At 36.5% G+C, this 19955-nt stretch overlaps 1 protein-coding gene across 2 annotated transcripts in view; it reads right to left on the reverse strand.

Moving 5' to 3' along the window:
* Tex10 (testis expressed 10) overlaps positions 1-19955 on the reverse strand; it is a 48676-nt gene that overhangs the window by 25107 nt on the left and 3614 nt on the right. The window contains exons 2-11 of one of the 2 annotated variants that reach the window (XM_029476084.1): positions 19500-19688; positions 18367-18606; positions 17271-17511; positions 12330-12442; positions 9348-9586; positions 8725-8860; positions 8004-8179; positions 6130-6307; positions 2303-2391; positions 1333-1466 (exon numbers count right to left, since the gene is read on the reverse strand). In XM_029476084.1, coding sequence (XP_029331944.1) covers positions 1333-1466; positions 2303-2391; positions 6130-6307; positions 8004-8179; positions 8725-8860; positions 9348-9586; positions 12330-12442; positions 17271-17342 — 1137 coding nt within the window. In that variant the 5' untranslated portion in view covers positions 17343-17511; positions 18367-18606; positions 19500-19688. Of the gene's footprint in view, positions 1-1332; positions 1467-2302; positions 2392-6129; positions 6308-8003; positions 8180-8724; positions 8861-9347; positions 9587-12329; positions 12443-17270; positions 17512-17893; positions 18607-19499; positions 19689-19955 lie in introns of both variants that reach the window. The other variant, XM_021159427.2, reaches the window with a different exon arrangement.

The following is a 19955-nucleotide window of genomic DNA, read 5'->3' on the forward strand; positions in this document are numbered from 1 at the left end:
CTCGCCTGTAATCCCAACCTTAGGAGGTAGGGATCTGAGGTTAAGGGCAGCATGAGCTATATACAGTCAAGAGTTTTTAACTCATAAATACATAAATGAGCGAGCCAGCCAACAAAAGAAGGAACGAATGAAAACACATGAGACACACACACAACTAAAACGCTTAGCAATAATATTTATGACTTTTGGAGGTTATTCTATTAATAATCTTTTAGGATAATTTTATCTTTTAGTATAAAAGATGACCCTTAAAATTCCATGCTAAAGGGTTGGAGAGATGGCTTAGCAGTTAAGAGCACTGACAGCTCTTCTGGAGGTCCTGAGTTCAAATCCCAGCAACCACATGGTGGTTCACAACCATCTGTAATGAGATCTGATGCCTTCTTCTGGTGTGTCTGAAGACAGCTACAGTATACTTAGATATAATAATGAATAAATCTTTAAAAATAAATAAATTCCATGCTAAAACTTGGTTTAGACATCTGGTTTCAATGCGTATTTTCACTAATACTGAAACATGCTAGTAGAATTAACACTTGTAAATTTACTAGGCATCTACAGAATTTAGTATTTCTGAAGGTTTCTTTAAAAATACTGAACATAGCCGGGCAGTGGTGGCGCACACCTTTAATCCCAGCACTTGGGAGGCAGAGGCAGGCGGATTTCTGAGTTCGAGGCCAGCCTGGTCTACATAGTTCCAGGACAGTCAGAGCTATACAGAGAAACCCTTGAAAAAAAAAGAATTAAAAAAAAATACTGAACATATTAAAGTTTTTGAGCAGTCTATTTTTAAGATAAAGGGTAAAAAATATAAACCAGAATCTCCTTTTAAGTAACTAAACGAGAGCTGTCTGTATGCTTGCTGCAAACCCAAAAGAAAGAATTGGGGTTTTCCTTAAGTTTAATTTTAATGGACTACTTATTACTTCTTTTTTTTAAAAAAAGAAAAATCAAAGAAAACTAGTGAGCAATTTTTTGTTTAAAAACTCACTTTCAGGGCTACTTAGAGAAACCCTACCTCAAAAAAAACAAAAAACAAACAAACAAACAAAAAAAACCAAACTCACTTTCAAAAACACCAACTCCTACCTAAGTTTTCTCAATAACTAAGTTAAATTCATCCCCTACCCACAAAGCTCTCTGTACATATTCTCCCACTTCAAAATATGTGGATTCTCGGCTACAAACACAGCTGTGCTCTCCAGCAGGAAGGAGGTTGGTTCTCTACCCTGCTCTGTGTAGCAGCATCTCACACCCGCACACAGTAAGCACTGGTGGCCTAAGCAGGACTGTAGGTAGAAATGAAAAGTTTCTTTCTAGGTGTGCTATTACCTCTGTTATGTCCCAGTGGTGCAAGAACTGGTCTAAATCTGTAAGGTAGAGAAGCACAGGGGAAAGTGATGTCTGGATGACATGAGGAACGCCTCGAAGGTTCTGAAGCCAGGTCAACTCCTCTTTTGAAAACCCTAATGCAGGTGACAAAGAAAGCCAGCTGAAAAATAAACCGCAGAGCAGTAATACATAACACTCACAACAGCTTTGTTACTCTGCTGTGTTCGCATATTAACAGTGTCTTAAGGAATTAAATCCTAGTAACAGAAACTGTAAAGTTCACATTAACTACACATGCAAAGGATGTGATCTGACCCAATTTAAAACACAGCAAAAAACACTTTTACCATGTTCAGTGGGAGTTTTACTACTCTTGATTTGTTTTTAAAATAAGGGGCATAATCATTCCAATAAACAGTAAATTTTAACAAAGAAAATACTTGGCACACGCCTTTAATCCCAGCACTCTGGAGGCAGAGGTAGGGGGATCTCTGAGTTCCAGGCCAACCAAAGCTTCACAGGGAAGACCTGTCTCAAAACACATAAAAGCAAATGAACAAGTAAGAGCAATGATATGCTTCATTCCAAATACATTAAACACTGCATGTTCTTATATAACAGCCCTTCAAATGTTTTCAACTACTCTTATTTGCTTGTTTATTTGGGGAGAAAAAGGTTGGAGTGGAAGTGGATTCAACTCCAAACTTTGAACATGGATACCATACCTAACATAATTCTGGTGTCCTTCTTGGTTCTATTATATTTGGTCCAACCCACACAGACAATCTGTCAATGACCCTCCTAATTAATAGCTCTCAAAAATGATCAGACTGCCACAGATAACTGCCCAAGAAGCTAACTGTTTTCATATTCAGACCACCATACTTCCAAGAGCATGGTCTAAGGAAGCTAGTATGTTAGTCACATAGCCATGTATTCTCCCTTTAACTTGGCAAGTTAATGTAGCTACCTGTAAGTGTAGAAAATAAGAAGCTGAGATAATCCACATCAGTCATTAAGCAGTCATTAACCGAGTGGCTCCATCCAGAAAAAGATGATCTACAAGAAACAAAAGAACTATTACCAGTCTGGTTTTCTTTTTAAAGAGTAGAGAGGTCAGGACGCTAAAGAGATGGCTTGGTGGATCCTTCTACAGGATTCAGGTTAAATTTCCATGATCCACATTGACAGCTCACAACTGAAATTCCAGCTCAAGGGGTTCCAACACCCTCACACACCCATACATATAGGAAAAACATCAGTGCATGTAAAATAAATAAACCATGATTTAAAAGAAAAGATCGAGGACTCCAGAGTCTGATTCCAGGACTTCCAAGTGCCCTAACACCGACCCTCAATCCCAGTTCTGCACTTTCCTTTATTGCAAATATATCCATAGTATATATGCTGTTTTAACTTCATTTATAAGGACTTTAGTATTATAGTTATGAAAGTTAAGAGGCATTAATATTTATAGTTATATAGTTTATTAAAAAGTATAACTGGCCCAACATATATGATGTAGCAAAACTTCCATTCCACATTTCAAATTAGATCCAAAGAAGCAAGGAAGCTTTTAATTTTCTTTTGTGATAGATATTGTGTACTTAATTATCTAAAAAAATCTGACCCTTAGCAAATAAGTGTGATGGAGTCTCTGCTTCACAATTAACTAGAGCAAAAGCATCTTAATCAAGCTTTAAAAAATTTACTGTTAAAGACCCTCACAAATGCACAGTAAAGCAGAGGCTTTGAAAGAAAAGCTGAATAAGCTGGCTGTGGTGGCACAAATCTGTAAGCCCAGTACTTTTGTAAGGTTAAGACAGGAAAATCATGGCCTTCCTCAACTATACACTGAATTGAGATCAGCCTAGTCTATCTACTTCAAAAGATCAAAACCCAAAATTAAAAGAGAAAAGGTAACAAGGTAAAGAAAAGGTAACTATACAGTGGCTTTCAATGAGAAATACTTGGTTCCTACTGTAGGACAAGTTACTGGCTAGTCTTTGAAAACCCTCAAAGCCAGGCTTCCTTAGTAAAAGTTTGAACCCCAAAGATACAAAAATCAGATCTAACAAGCTCAGATTACAGATTTTACCAGACAACTGAGTAAATGCAAGTCAGAATTAGGCTTTTCTAATTTACCGATATGCCACTTCTAGAAGTGGTTAAAATAAGTACTATGGTAAACACCTTAAATCCCAACCCCATTACAAGGGAAGAAAAACCCCTACATTTGGATTTCTTAATATTTTTAACTAGGAGGAGAGGTACTAAGCATTCCCCTATATCATTCAAAGCAACATGTAGATATCCATGGAGGAATATCCCAGGAACTCAACATCAAGAACAGAAAGAAGGACAAAAGAGAAAATACCTTATACCCAGTATATACAGAATCAACTGTGCCACCCAGTGGCTGGAAATAGAAGGTCCATTTAAAGTTTGTCTTGGAAATAAGAAAGTTTGGATAGCATATAACCATGGTCTAGTAGAAGAGGAGAGATACTAAGAAAAAACCTGAAGTACTTAAAGAGTATGTCTGAAGGAACCATTCAGTCTGAAATTGAATCAGGATGGAATCCAGGGTCTCAGCATACATTCTACCACTGAGCTCCACCGCAGTCCCAACCTGCTTTTACTGATTACGTCAGTACTGTAGAATAATAATTCAAACTTCCAACTATCGATACAAATCTTCAGAGAAAAGTAAGTCAAACAAAGCAAGACTGCTAAACCCACCCTTGACAAAAGCTAATAAACTGTAGAGAACTATAACTGAACATTAAATGTAGTTTCAAGTGACTCAATTCAACAAGTGTTCAAAAGCTAAACTAAATCTTAGACAATGTAGCTAAGGACTAAGTGACCTCCAATGGAAGCCATTAAGTAAAAGCACTTCTGAATATATAGTAGTATTGAACATGAAAAAATTTTCAAAGGCATAACATTAAATAAAAGCTTTACATCAAAGTACAGAATTTTTTTCTATTTCTAAGAAAGAAAAGCATAGGAAACTATCAATGCTTCAATTTTTAAAAAAAAAATATAACCAATTCTAACGCACGAACAAACATGAGAAGTAAATCTTGAATTTTATATATATCCAACATTGTGAATAGCGGTTGCTAGAAAGATGAGGCAGGTAGTCATGAACCATGTTGCAACTCAAATTAGCCAAATGTATGTTTATTAAAAGAAGCAAGTGATAGCTGGGCACAGTGGCACACACCTTTAATCCCAGTGCTTGGATGCAGAGGCAGGCAAATCTCTAAGTTAGAGTCCACCTTGGTCTACAGAGAATTCTAGGACAGGTAAGGCTACAGAGAAATCCTGTCTGTCAGGGCATGGGGGAGATGATCAAACAATGATTCAAACAAGTGATACGGGGTATTTTCAATACTAGCAATGCTATACTTTTTTAAAGCCAGGTGTGGTAGTGCATACACACTTTAAATCCCAGTGCTGGAAGGCAGAGGCAGGACAATCTCTGTGAGTTCAAGTCCAGCCTGATCTCTATAGTGAGACCCTGTCTCAAAACACAAAACAAAACAAAAAACAAAAGAAAGTAGAGCAAAACAAAACAAAAAAACCTTTCAGAGAAAACAAAATGGCAAAGCCACTATGGAGGGCAAGGTATTACAGTTCCTCAAAACACTAAACACCTGAGCTGAAGAGGGGTTCTTAGTAAAAGAGCACTTGCCTAGCGTGTGCATAAAGATACAGTACTACCACACGATCTACCCATTCCATATCTATGTTAGATAGCAAATATACTGAAAGCAAGGTCTCAAAGAGATGCTTGTGCACAAATGTGCATAAAGTCTTATTCACAGTGGCCAAATGGCAGAAACCATCTATATATGCCCATCAACAGAAACTGAAAAGTAAATGCAGTATAGATCTGTCTGATGGACTACCACATGGCCTGAAAAAACTGAAAAAAATCCTCATACACACAAAAGTAGAACAGATCTCTTCAATAAGAAGCATCTAGAACAGCCCCAAATGATAAAGGCATAAAAGAGATTACCTAGAAAAGTGGTAAGAGGAGGAAACTTCTTGAATCCCCCAAAACAAACAATTTTTAAGTGGGCATAGTGACCCACCTGCAATTCTGGCAGAGGCAGAGGCAGGCGGTCCCCAGAAGAGGTGATCTAGTTCTGGATTTGAGTAAGGACCTGCCTCAATAAATATGGTGGAAGAATAATGGAAGTTGATTCCCAACACCACTCTCAAGACCCCACACGCAATCAGTCTCCTTCCAATGAAAAAAAACGCAAGCACACACACAAACACACACACACACACTCATGCATTCTTACCGAAAAGATCTAAACTTGCTATAAAAGGTTCAGATGTAACATATACCACTTTAGATTTTAGTAGAGGATTCTTGCCTACATGCTATTAATAACTTAACTATAACCTCTATTGCAAACTATGGACATATATTACAAAGCAAGAAACTTGCATCAGTCTTAATATCAATAAACTGTCTTCAGCCAATAATAGTATTAGCAAAGTTCTAACAGCCACATTAAAAATAAATGAAGGTGTACACAGTATAAAAGGCGCTCGCCTTTAGTCCTAGCATTCTTAAGGCAGAGGCAAGAGGATCTCTGTTACTTCAAAACCAGTATGATCTACATTGTAAGTTCCAGGACAGAAGGACTATGCAGATAATCTCTGTTCTCAAAAAAATACAAAACAAAAAAGCTTTCTGCATTTCTATCCCATGAGAAATGAGGGGAGAAAGATGATGCACTTAAAATATAGCTCATTTCACAGTGATACCTCATGTACAGTATCCCAATAAGCGTGACAGCCAAACTTGAACCGAGTCTTCCCATTATGCAGCACCGACTTAATCGAGAAAGCAAATCAGCAGGCAGAGTAGGGAGAAAATACAAAAGCTGAACTAAACGTTGCTGAGACTCTGCAGGAAGAACTACCACAGCGCCTTCTTGAGGATCTAGTGGGGTAGGAAAATGTGAAAGTCAACTTTAAATGATACACAAACCACAGATTAAATTATTAAAGTAGCTTGATGACTTCCAATGAATTAAATGTTGACAAATAATATTTAATCCCAATTTTAACAATTACATACAATAGTTTTTCAGCAGGCATGGTTTACTAAACTATTTAAGAAAAATATTGGGCCAGGCAGTGGTGGTGCCTGGCCCAATCCCTTTAATCCCAGCACTTGGGAGGCAGAGGCAGGTGGATTTCTGAGTTCGAGGCCAGCCTGGTCTACAGAGTGAATTCCAGGACAGCCAGGGCTACACAGGGAAACCCTGTCTCAAAAAACAAAAACAAAAAAAAAAAAAAAGAAAGAAAAATATTGGGTATAATCATTTATTTAGTCTTATTATACTATTAGCTTTATAACATCCAAAGGTCTTCACAAAATTTTTTTGAAAATAAAAAATCTGAGGATGAAAAAAGATTACAAACACAATAGTAAACACAAACATTTTCACTAAAAATTACATGAACCTAATATAATATAACTTCTTTTCTCCATGTGTGTATACATCTACACACATGTACACAGCAATGCTCAATATTTAGCAACTCATAAAACATGGAAATGTCCATGAGTGGTACATTAATACAATGGAATACTACTAAGCTGTAGTAGAATAAGGTACTAATATTTGCAGTAACATTTATAAACCCTGATACTATTATGCTAAGTGAAAGAAGCCAGGCACAAAGACCTTCGATTATAATTCTAGTTTTAAGTGTCAAAAGGGTCTGGAAGGGCAGCTCAGAGGTGAAGAGCACGTGCTCACTCTTCCAGAGACCACACCAGGCAGTTCCAGGGGGAGCCGATGCTTCTGGCCTCCAAGAGCACCTCCCAACAGACACATAATTAACAGTCATTTCTAAAATTCTTTTACAAAGTCCAGAATAGGCAAATCTATAGACAAAAAAATGCAACTGCTGCCAGGAACTTAGGTAAAGAAAGATTAAGAGATTGGATAACTAATGAAAACAGGTTTCTTTTTGGGAGTGATGAAAATGTTCTAGAATTATGCAGTAGTAATGATGGTACCACTTTAGAGATATATTTAGAAATTGCTGAATTATAGATTATAAAATCATAAAACTTACAATATGTGATATACATCTTAATAAAGTTATATATACTTTATAAATATATGTGCCACTACACTTTTATTAATATTTCTCAAAACACTAAATAGTAAGTCAGCTCTAGAGATGAATAGAATATTAGTATGAGAGTCCTCTGAGGCACTCATGATTAAATAACACAAGAACTATCTTGACATCAAAGCATCAGAAAGATTTTCAAAGTACTTTATTAGTTAAATTTATGAAGTTTTAAAGATAAGCAAAATAAGCAAAAGGTCAGCGTGGGCATAGAAGGACATGTACTCAAGGCAGAGAGACAGGGAGATCTCAAGTTTGAGGGGCTACAACTACATTGTGAGACTCTGCCCCAAACAGACATCCAAGCAACAACAAAACAAGCAGGGAGAATATACAAGGTAAAACTATTCTAATACACTTAAAAGAAATTTACTGCTTAGTATTTTGAGTAACTTAACCTCTAATCTTAAAAACTCCAACTTCCCTTTAACATCCCTTTTCTTGCTGGACTAGATCAAGGCTGCCCCCACCACTCCACACTTACTCACCATAAATTTGTAGAGCGGCAGCTTGTAAGTTTTTCAGTAAGTCCTTATTTGCTTGTGATGCCGCAGTATGAATAATATCAATCAGCTGTGTGGACAGCTCAGGGTTTCGGGAGCCAAGGTAAGAGAGCTGCAATGGCAAGCCGGCCAGCCAACGAGAGAGCACTTTGCTTCGGTATCTTAAGAAGGCCAAGGAAAAACAAGATAAAATGTTAATATATAAACATGAGAAGATTAACTTAAACGAAACCAATCTTTTTTTTTTTTATTTAAATGTAACCATTTAAAAATAGTGATATACAAATAACACATCTATTTACTTAAACATTTGACAGCAGGTAAGATGCTGGTGTCCCTTCTGTAGCAGTTCTGCTCATTAAATTAAGAAACTACTTAAGTTTTAAATGAAAAGGGACACCAGTTAGATCTATGCGAGCTGTCTAGCTACTCATATATGTGTATGTTCATGTGTGTTTGCTACTATTCAATATATGAAACAGATGCATTTAGTATGTTGCTTCCCCACAAAATTACTTCAGCTTGCATTATCTTAGTCTATTTAGATATGGGTATAGGTTCTTGGCAGAATGAAGAGTTCTTGATAAAATTTCATAACATTTCTTGAATATGACAAATAGATTTCTCCAAAGACTTAATCATCCTGAAATACACAGACTACAAAATAACTCAGCAAAAAAATGAAGGATAAATATAAAATCTTTACCTCAATCTGTAAGATCTCAATTCTTCTTTCTGATAGATCTTACTGAAAAATTTGATTAACAAAGTCCTAACTGGAAGAAGCAGGCCCCTCTGTTGATACAGTGTGTAAACTGCCTTAATGAGATTCTCTGTAGCATCTGAGGACAGAAAGAAAACAACCCTGCATATGAACAGACACTCTTCCACATACACAGAACTTCTACTTTGTTCCTGGAGCAAAGCTGTCTTAGTCAGAAACTGATGAATATCACATTTAGCAACCAGACATTACATTATCACTTTTCTCACGAACAAACCTATAAAGTTACAAAAAATAAGATAAAATAAGAAGAAAACCAAACAGGAAAACTCTTATTTGAACAGGGGGTGGGGCGGGGGGGAGTAACTCACTTCAAAACTAACTGAATTTCAAGCTCGATAGTAGAGGTATAAGCATATCCAAGCAGGCAGACATCTTTAACAGTTTGCTTCAGAATGGGCCCACTCCAAGAGAGGAGTCAAGACAACTTCACAATGCCTAGACTAGCTGCCTTGTAACAGCTTAAATGTAATCAGCACAACTACATAGAGGGATGGCAATCACCGTTTATGCCAGACCCAGATCTTCTCTCCTGCACCACCTACCTCTGTTTGGTTGCATCTGGATTAGCCTCCAAGAGACTCCAAGCAGCCTGTTCAGCTGCTTACTGTTTAATCTAGTGCCACCTTTAAGGGTCTCTGTCACAAACTTCCTTATTGTTTCTATCCAACTGGAATCATTCTGTAAGGTTGAAGCATTTGCCATCGAGACCATGATATCAGACAGCGTTAAGTTCAGTAAAAGATGATCTACATTATTGGAGAGAACTGTGCAATGCTTGATGCTAAAAACAAAAACACACACACAGAGATCTATAAACAACACCTGCTTTTGAGCACTTAAAACAGCCTTATCAATAGATAAAAGGGTTTTTTTTTTTTCTTATAGTATTTATAATTTCCAAGCTGACAGAGTACTAGGCAACTTTAGGCCATAGTTCTGTATATAGATCTGTAAAAAAAAAGGACCCAAATTACAGCATCTATGACACTGGTCATTGCTGTGTTACTGTTCCATGGAGGACAAATGGCATACCTAACATGTCATTAGAATCTTAAGATTTTTCACAAGACTTGTTAAGATGGAAAAATCCTAACTCACTTCAAGACTTTTTTAAAAAGCAAGTATTTGTATTTGGTGGGACATTAAACTAACGTTTACATTTGCTTTATTTCAAGCTAACCATGTTTTAAAAGAACCACAAATTTCTCATCATTATTTGTACGTGTATAAAATAAAGACAGTAGCATTATGCCTTTAATCCCAATACTTGGGATATTTGAGTTCAAGAGCAGCATAGTCTATATAGTATTCTGGGCCAGTCAGGGCTACATAGTATGTATGACCCTGTCTCAAAAATAAATACTAAATATTGTAAAAAACAAAAAAAAAAAACAAACAAACAAAAAAAAAAAAACGCTGAGCTAACCCCAAGGGCATGAGAGAGGGAAAGCTGGCCCTGGCCCTTGACAACTGCAGTATGCAGTAAGCTAGACAGGGCACTGCTGGAGAGCTCATCCTCATGGTGTGGGTACAAGAAAGCAGGCAGGCCGGGCAAGGTGGCACACGCCTTTGATCCCAGCACTTGGGAGGCAGAGGCAAGCGGATTTCTGAGTTCGTGGCCAGCCTGGTCTACAGAGTGAGTTCCAGGACAGCTAGACTACACAGAGAAACCCTGTCTCAAAAAAAAAAAAAACAAAAACAAAAAAAAGAAAAAGAAAAGAAAGCAGGCAGGCAGGCTAACCAACTCAGCTACCACCCAGGACTAGATTCAGGGCTTTGAGTTGGCCCACCTTAACATCTACCTCATTTATGAAGTGCTGCCAGTGTGCAGATCCAAAGCTACAGGATCTCCCTGACACAGGGCAACAACAGGATATCTGAAAGGAGTCCTGGTGAGGTTCCAGTATTGATGGTGTAGAAGTCAGAGGCCTCAAACAAAACAACGACTCAATGCAATGAACATTTGCAAGTAAAGCTCTGTGGACAAAGGGCATATTGTGGTACACACTGTAACACGTTACAGTTTCCACTACAAGAAGTTGTTGGTTTTTTGTTTTTTTTTTTATTCTGGGAGAGAGGAAGTTGCATGTGGGGAGCAGAGGTACGAAGAGATGAGATGAGTGGGATTGGGATGCATGTGAAACTCAAGAGTCAATAAAAAGTTTTAAAAATGTAAAAGACACTGATCTAGGTAAGCAATAGTCTAATTTTATAATCTATATATTAAAATCATTTCATTTGTTTTCAACAAATAAAACACACTCCTTTCAAACGGGTACATGAAGGCCCAAGGACATCAGGTATCTTTCCTCCATAGTGCTTCAACTTGTTTGGTTTTGTTTTTTAAATTTGTTTATGTTGTGTATGTGTGTGGGCACACAGGTGCCACACTCATGGACTTCAGAGGACAACTTGTAAAGGTCTAATTTCTCCTTCTACCATTTGTATCCCAGGAAACTAATTCAAGTAGTCAGGCAAGTGCCTTTACCCATAGAGCAAGCCACCTTTCTTTTTGAGACAAGCTCTTTCACTGAACCTAAAAACCCATGAAATCAGCTCCTAAAATTATTAGATAATAGTTTTCACCTGCAACTTTACTTACTGTGAGGCATTTGTATCTAAATTTTTATGAAAAGAATAAAAAAGAAAGAAGGGACCCTGGTGTATTTGCTTAAAATTTAAAGCATTAGGAAAGCAAAGAATGTGCTTTAAAATACTTTTTCTCTACAATAACCTGTTTATAATAAGCCAAGTATTTACTGAATCCATGAAAAATTCAATTAATAACTTATTAATTCTGAGCAGTCCTTGAACTCTGCTCAAAGCCTCAGTGCTCTCCACCTGTCTCATCCTTTGATACATTTAAGAATGTTTTGACAGATCTTAAATTCCCTTTCAAGTGTTTGCTCATCTGAGGCAATTACAATTTTACTATTCCAGCTTGTACTAGCTTGTCAAGTTTTATTACACAACCTATGCTCACATCTGCTCTCATCTGAAGTAAAGACTTAAGATATTTTCTAGTCTTAATTATTATTTTTTTTTTCAAGACAGGGTTTCTCTGTACAGCCCTGGCTGTCGTGGAACTCACTCTGTAGACCAGGCTGGCCTCGAACTCAGAAATCCGCCTGCCTCCCGACTCCATCTCCTAGTACCCTTTCTGATTTCCTCCAATTCTCTCTATTCTTTCATTATCAGTTTCCTGGTATACATATGAGAACAAAAAGATGATAAGCTACCTGTCTCAGCAATTTTTATTCAATTCCTATTTATGTAATCTGACAAAATCTATACAGACTTACAAAAACAAAATAAAATGCTAGCCCTAAGGCCTAGTGATTTGTTCAAGATTAGCCTGACTACCTGCCTGCCTTTCTCCCTCCCTCCCTCCTTCCCTTTCTTTCTTTCCATAAAAATTTAGACACAGATGCTTCACAGTAAGTAAAGTTGCAGGTTAAAGCTATTATCTAATAATTTTAGGAAATAAAGCATTTTAAGTCCACAGTGGAAAATAATTGCAATACCTTTTATTTGTATCTTTCTTCCGTTGCTTGGTTATATCTTTTAAGGCATATGGAAAATGACTCATAAAATGATGTTTGAAATCAGTAAGATAATTTTTTCGAAGCCATGACTCCTATTGAAATAAAGCTGAGATTAGAAAACACTCAAGACAAAATGTAAAGTAACTAACAAGCAGAAATTTAATTATGTCAATATCTAATTATGAATGCCCCATCTTAAGACTACTTCTGCTGATGCCACACTACATAAATAAATTTTAAGATCAGAGTACACTGTTAGACCATCCTATTTTATTCACGTATCACTGTGGCACTTGGTTTTTCCTGTACTACATTTATCAGCTGTTTAAGACAAAGAAGAGTAAATGAGATTTGAGAAAAATTCTGAATTGCTCTTTCATTAACTTACATTTTTAAATACCTTATCTTCAGAATACTTCCTGACAGCCTGAACTCTCTGCTCCTCCCCACCTGTTTTCATGTATGCTTTTAACATTCTACTTCACTGTCATCTTTACTCCTAGAATTGACGTTCTATATTACCGTCAATGCCACCAGAAAGCATGCACCATGAATAAGAAGCACCTTATCAACAATGCTTACACCTTTGTCTCCCAAGTTCAGAACAGCACTGTTAATAGTCTAGATTTCTGCAACAGTCCATACACATCCCATCTAACGCAGCAGTCATCTATCACACTGAGCTACCAAGTACGTAAAACTATAGCTAGTGTTTGTTCCATAGCTCCAAGGGCAAAAAAGTGGCCAGGAAATCTGAGGAATTATGTGTGCTGTGTAGTGTGTACATGCTTATGTAGGGCCCAGCCCATAGGTCAATCTCAAGTGTTGCTCTTCAAGAGGTATTCATCTTGATTTTTATAAAGTAGGGTCTCTCGCTGGCCTGGAGCTTAAATAACAGGCTAGGGTAGCAAAGAAACCCCAGGAATCCACCTGTCTTTACTGTCCCAGATTCTAAGTGCATGTGTCACAATGCCCAACATTTACATCTCATCAAACTCAAGATCACTGTGCCTAGGCAGTAATAAGCACTTTAACCCACAAATCTCTTTGCTCCTGTCTAGCCCTAGAATTTTAAAACCAGTTTTCATTACATAACCAAGGGTAGTCTGGAACTTGGAAATCATCTTGCTTTCATCTCTTGAATGTTGGGTGAGATGGCCAGTTTTTAAATCATGTAAGAAGAAACCACAATTTAAAAAATGCCTCCATAAGGTCAGGCTACAGGCAATCTTGTAGGACATTTCCTTAGTGATTGATGCAGGAGGGCCCATGCTGTTATGGATGGTGCTACCCCTAAGCAGGTGATCCAGAGTTCAATAAGAAAGCAGGCTGAGCAGCCCAGAAGCAGCACCCCTCCATGGCATGGTCTTTAAGTCAGGTCTTGTCTCCAGGTCCCTGCCGTGTTTGAGTTCCTGTCCTGAATTCCTCCAATGAACAATGAGTTGGGATTTTAAGCAAAATAAACTCTTTCCTCCCCGAGTCACTTTTAGTGATGGAGTTTCATCACAACAATAGACACCTAAGACTGAGACTACAGATATATCCCACCCTGTCTGGCTTGAATTTTAAATTATAATGAACTTAATCAGATCCTCTTTGAGTACATTGATGAAAAAAGCATGGTTTTAACTTCTAATTTTCATGAAGTAACAGTAATGAAACAGAAAAAATAAAAGTAAAGCAAACATTAAAATATAAATCTAAGCTACAAAACATTTATAGTGATCATAACATTGTTCCTGACACTATAAATATTGCACCCTAAAAGAAAAAAATGTTAAATTATATTCTCATTTGCATTCTTAAAACTAGGTATACATTAAAGACATATACATGAGAAGTGGGTAATTCCAACATTACACTATGATGTAAAGTAAAGATTTCTTTTTGAACCGAAGACCAAAGCTTCAAATTATTTTAAAACAATTGAACACAAATTTCTTTTTCTTTTTCTTTTCTTTCTTTTTTTTTTTTTTTTTTTTTTGATTTTTTTGAGACAGGGTTTCTCTGTGTAGCCCTGGCTGTCCTGGAACTCACTTTATAGACCAGGTGTTGTAAACTCGAGTAAATCAAATGCATGAAAGGGCTCCAGCAGTTCTAAGCAATCAGCACATCTAAGACTACATTTGATCCAGATGTCAATTCATCAAAAAAAAAAAAAAAAAACCTAGTTAAAAAATACAAAAATTAAAATTTGGCCTATGTCTGTGATTTATGCTCAGAGGTCAAGGAATGTCATTTCCTTCTTCCTAAACATTAAACCATTCTACGGGTCGCCCAACACTCGATTATTCTATTACTGAAGGTAAGTAAGATGAGCAGTAGGGATGGTAAAGTACATTAAAATGTCCTTTAATATCATTATGCAGATAAAATTTTATACTTCTTTATAAGATAAGAGCTCTTTCTTACAAGTTACTACAGTTTAGCAAAATGTTTTTAAATATTTGGAGGTTAGGAACAGTTCAGCAGTACAGCTAAGGCTTTAGGTTCCATCTTTAATACCACAAATATATGTGTGACTATGCATATGTATATATACATTATTTCAGTATAAACTAACCAGCCCTTCACATAAGATTTTTGCTTTAATTACTTGTATGTGTGTGTAGGTGTCTGTGTGTGAATCTATATACAGGAGTGCAAGTGCCCATGAGGCCTAAGGCACTGACTTTCCTAGAGCTAGAGTCACAGGCATCCAGGGTGGAGCTGTGGCACATTCAACACAGGCAAAGGGAAGCAAACCAATGGCCTCAGCACTCTACTCAAAGGGCAAGAGATGGCTCAGTGGTTGAAAATCTGAATTTAGTTCCTGACATCCATGTAAGAGCGCAAAACCACCCACAGCATTAGTTACAGGGAATCCAAACCCTCTCCTAGCTTCAGCATTTATCAAGTACATGGTGCACCCACATCTATACAGGCAAACACTTATACATATAAAATAATAATTAAAAAAAATTAAAGAGAAAAAAGCAGTAAACATTGTAACCACTGAAGTCATCTCTCTGGCCCTATTTATATCAGTTATAAACATTATCTCAATTTAGTATTCTAGTCTTCACAAGTCTATAGTCTTGAAAACCTTAAGTATCCCACGTAAATGAATGCTACTAGACAGCCCTGTAATGATAAAAGTTACAAAGCACACTATTTTAAATATCCACTAAATTTCAAGTGGAAACTAGTACAATTAGATAATTTGCAAATTCTGTATTTCTTAACACAAATACCACAAAAACATTAAGTGATTTTCTTCACTAGTATTTTCTTACTAGTCCCACGGCCATAGTAAGTATCATAATTTCTATTTTTCTTCATCTTTCAGATGAAAATACAGACTGGTGAGTTTCATCCTTATAAATCCATTTTAAGTAGAAAATATATTAAACTGAAATGCATTTTAATAGACCAATTAACCAAATACCAGATTTTCTCCTAGGCTACCTTAAATGTACTCATATACTTATTACTAGCCTATGATGTCTGATATAATAATGTCTTATAATGAAGTAGGAATACCTCATAGAATGTATCCAATGGCATACTAAAAGTAAAAGACAGATCATTGTACAAGTAAAGTTTTAACACCACTCTTAATCAGAAAATTTCCAAGGCACATCATTTTTAATGAAGAATTGGGGTAGAGCCACTAAAATTACAAATATAGATTTTTCTAAGCTATATACATTACTGTCAACACACACAAACTGCCATGAGAACCAAGCTTTGCCTTCCTGCAGCCAGGCAGTGGTGGCACAGGCCTTTAATCCCAGAACTTGGGAGGCAGAGGCAGGTGGATTTCTGAGTTCGAGGCCAGCCTGGTCTACAGAGTGAGTTCCAGGGCAGCCAGGGCTACAGAGAAACCCTGTCTCGAAAAACCAAAAAAAAAAAAAAAAAAAAAAAAAAAATCCTGCAGATAGTGATGTAGTAGCAATAACAGAACCCTTAAAACATGTCTTAATACAAATTACAAATCCATAACGCTTTTCAAAATCTTTACTTTTTATTTTACACAGCATAGTGACTCATCCTAATCTATTGCTCAAAATAAAGACTAAATTAAAAACAAAAGACATACATGCTTCTCAGTGTCACATGTATACAGGCAACTTTAAAAGACTCCTATGAGTCTAGCCAAAACTCCGTGCAAGAGATTTTCTGTACAGCAGATGTCTCTCGCTTTAAAGCAGTGCTCCTGTGGCTGTCCTTCTGGTTCCTTAGCAAACGATGTCACAGCTTTGTTCTACCTCACCTGAACTACAAACATGGCATATTTCACTACCATCACTATGACTTCAGTAGTCTTCAACTGCTACATACGATATCACGACATAATAAAAGGAACCCCTTAATAAGCAACCTTTCAATCCCATGAGAAATCTTCAGAATGTTCCTAATCAATTTGCCACAAACTACACTGGTTTGGTTTGTTTGGTTAGTGATAGAGAGAGTATAGTATCACTCTGTAATCCCAGCTGACCTGGACTTTATGTACACCACGCTGACCTTGAACACAAAGATCTGCCTGTCTCTGCCTCCCAAGTGCTAAGATTACAGGCATATGCCACAACATCCGGCCTATAAGCAACACATTTTAATATTACTATGAATCACTTCTAATAAAACTAAATACAAATAAGCAAAGTATCATTTCACTGAAAAAATTAATTATATCCAGCTAATAACCTCACAAAACAATGTTACGCATTTCACTGAAAAATATTTTAAAATCCATTTAATAACCTCCCACAAACTATTTTAATTGNTACTTTTATGCAAAAACAAGTTTACCATTAAACTATGGGCGGTCTTTAGAGAGCACATGTCCAACCAATAGTAAAAGCTGACTTCTAATCTCAATTATGATAAAAGGCATTAATTACTAAGTAAAATAAAAGAGAATCCACTAGTTCTCACCAACGTATGGGTTTCATCCTGCTGCTTCGAGAGTTTCCACAACAGTGAAATGACATTCAGGACTTGCTGCATAACCTGCAGAGGCTCTCGCTCAACCCCACTCCCAACAGAAGCTGCTAGTTGTGGAGGTAAAGCTTCAATCCAGCATTCAATTAGCAATGGAATTATTATCTCAATGAATCCTTTCAGGTTTTCAGGGGATGACAGGTCTTCATCCACAGTGCCTAGTGTTCCCAAGCACCTACCAGGGAAGGAAAGGTAAGAATTTAAAAAGTTAATAGTTACAAAAAATGTGTTGTACCCTGCTTAACTTAAATATAAAATACTGTAAAATGAAACACCATGAACTATCAATTACATATATCAAAACTGATAAGAAAAACAAAACACTAAAATGGCAAAACAAACAAATTTAAGTTTTACTTCTAATTAGGCTTTTGCTACAAATGAAAACACTTTCAAATGACTCTTGCCATTGGGAGTCATCTAATCAACTCACCATTAATAACTACATGAAAATTATGAAAGACAAGTATTATGTGTTTCCACCATTAGCCATTAATTGTCAGTAGTTAGAAATTCAATATAGGAAAACTGAGTGTGGACGTAACTGAAATCCTTACCGTAGCCTGAACTGTGAACTGACATTTGGCTGTGAACCCCCATTTTCATAAACCTGGATCTGTTGCTGGTCGTTGGCATGATCCTTCCAGTTGATAAAAATGGAGTTGCTAGTGGCATGGGGAGTTTCTTTTTGTTCCTGAAGTCCTTCACTTTCTCTCAACCTACTGGATCCATCTGCCAAGGCCTGAAGGAATTTACTGAGTCTTGCTAAGACTTTCAGCCTCCATTGCTGAGAAGTGACTCTCCGATTAGGATTTACAGAAAGTATCCAAGACTGGGATCTGTCTCTATTGACCAGTCCTTTGGACAGCTGCTGATGAGAAATGAGTTCTACAAAGTTCTTAAGCAATATACTGCTACGGCCAGCAATGAGAGCTGGGTAATGTTCCAGCAGAGTGTCCAGGACTTTTAAAGAGTCCTCCTGAACTCCTTCAGTAATGTGAGTCATGGCACTAGAGAGATGGGCACTTACCAAAGGAAAAAATGGAGAAATTTGTTCAGTTCGTATTTTGGGGGCCAGGAATTGAAGAAGTTGAACTGCTGCTAACCGTACATTAGCATCTCTATCTGTAAACACAGCAGTCACTTCACTTAATATGTTTGAGAGGTGTGCATCAATTATAAATGGGTATTGAGACAAAAGGTCTTTAAGTCCAAGAAGAGCACTTTGTTTAACACCACCACTATAGTGATGCATCTGGGACAGCAAATCCTATAACACAAATACAGATTTTAGGTATGGACATTAATATGTATCACATTCAAGCAAACATTCTAACTAAAACCATGATCAGCTGAAGTCCTTGTTCAACGTATAAGTATTCTCCAAATGTTGGCTAACTTTTCTAAGATCTGAAACACTTTCATATTTAAAATATTTTATCCTAATAAAAATATAATAGTTCTCTCTTCAGTTATTTTTTTTACATTAAACTACATACAGGTTTCAGAACACTATGATTTAAAGAGGCATTAATCAACAGTTATTGCAGACCTACTAACTAATGCAAACATTGTAAGTGAATTTATCCTTTCCAGGCCTAACAAGATCTTTCTGCACACTTCCACACAATGTGTTTCATTCAGAGGATGCTATCTGGTAATTTTATTCTCCCAAGATATATCTCATAATACATATACAGATATTCCGAAAATCTTATAAAATACAAAATACAACACCCTTCTTGTCCCAAGCTCTTTACTACAGACCAGTAATAAGTTATGTGCTACAATTACTTAAAAAACAACTACCCACATCTTATCTTAATCAGCTATAAGAACAGAAAAACTACCAAGAGCTTGAAAAGAATAAATAAAATGCAAGAACTACTTCCAGATGACATACACTATGCCCTCACCCCCAAAAGTTTTCTATGGCGCAATCAATATGGATTAGTTTTGTATAACTTTCTGAAGTAGGAAAGACAATATCAAGATTAGAGACTGGCAATATATGAAACCCAAACACTGTCTAACAATACACCATATGGCCCTAAGGCAAATCATTTACTTTAAGAGATTAAACAGCTTTTCACAAGAAATAACATTCTATATAATGTGAAAGAAAAAAATTCACATTATCAAAAAAAAAGATTCACAGTTTACCTTTATGTTAAGCTTTCTATTGTTAGTCGGAAGTGTTCTATCCTCTTTAAGTTGTTCAGGCAAATGTATAGCCTTTGTCTTAAAGTTTGTAGCTGTAGCATTTTCTAACTTGGGCTTCTTTTTACCAACTTTTAGTTTTACTTTCTGAAAATCATCTTGACGTTTCCTTTTTTTGGTCATTCTTGAATGCTGTCAGAAAGAATGGAAACAATGATTAAAGCAAGGATAAGCGGTAAAAAAACAAAAATATTGTTTTCCAATATTTCTATTACCCTAACACCTCAACCATCACCATGAATCATGCCATCAATAACAATGCCGAAGAATCAGAATGGACAACAGGCAAAAAACCATTAAAGCATGCAAGAATTAGTTTGGTTAAGAAGTGCTGAAAACAAGTCATCAACAACAACAACAACAAAAAAAAAAAAAAAAAAAAAAAAAAAAAAAAAAAAA

The sequence above is a fragment of the Mus caroli genome, chromosome 4 (genome assembly GCF_900094665.2).
Source record: "Mus caroli chromosome 4, CAROLI_EIJ_v1.1, whole genome shotgun sequence".
NCBI lineage: Eukaryota > Metazoa > Chordata > Mammalia > Rodentia > Muridae > Mus > Mus caroli.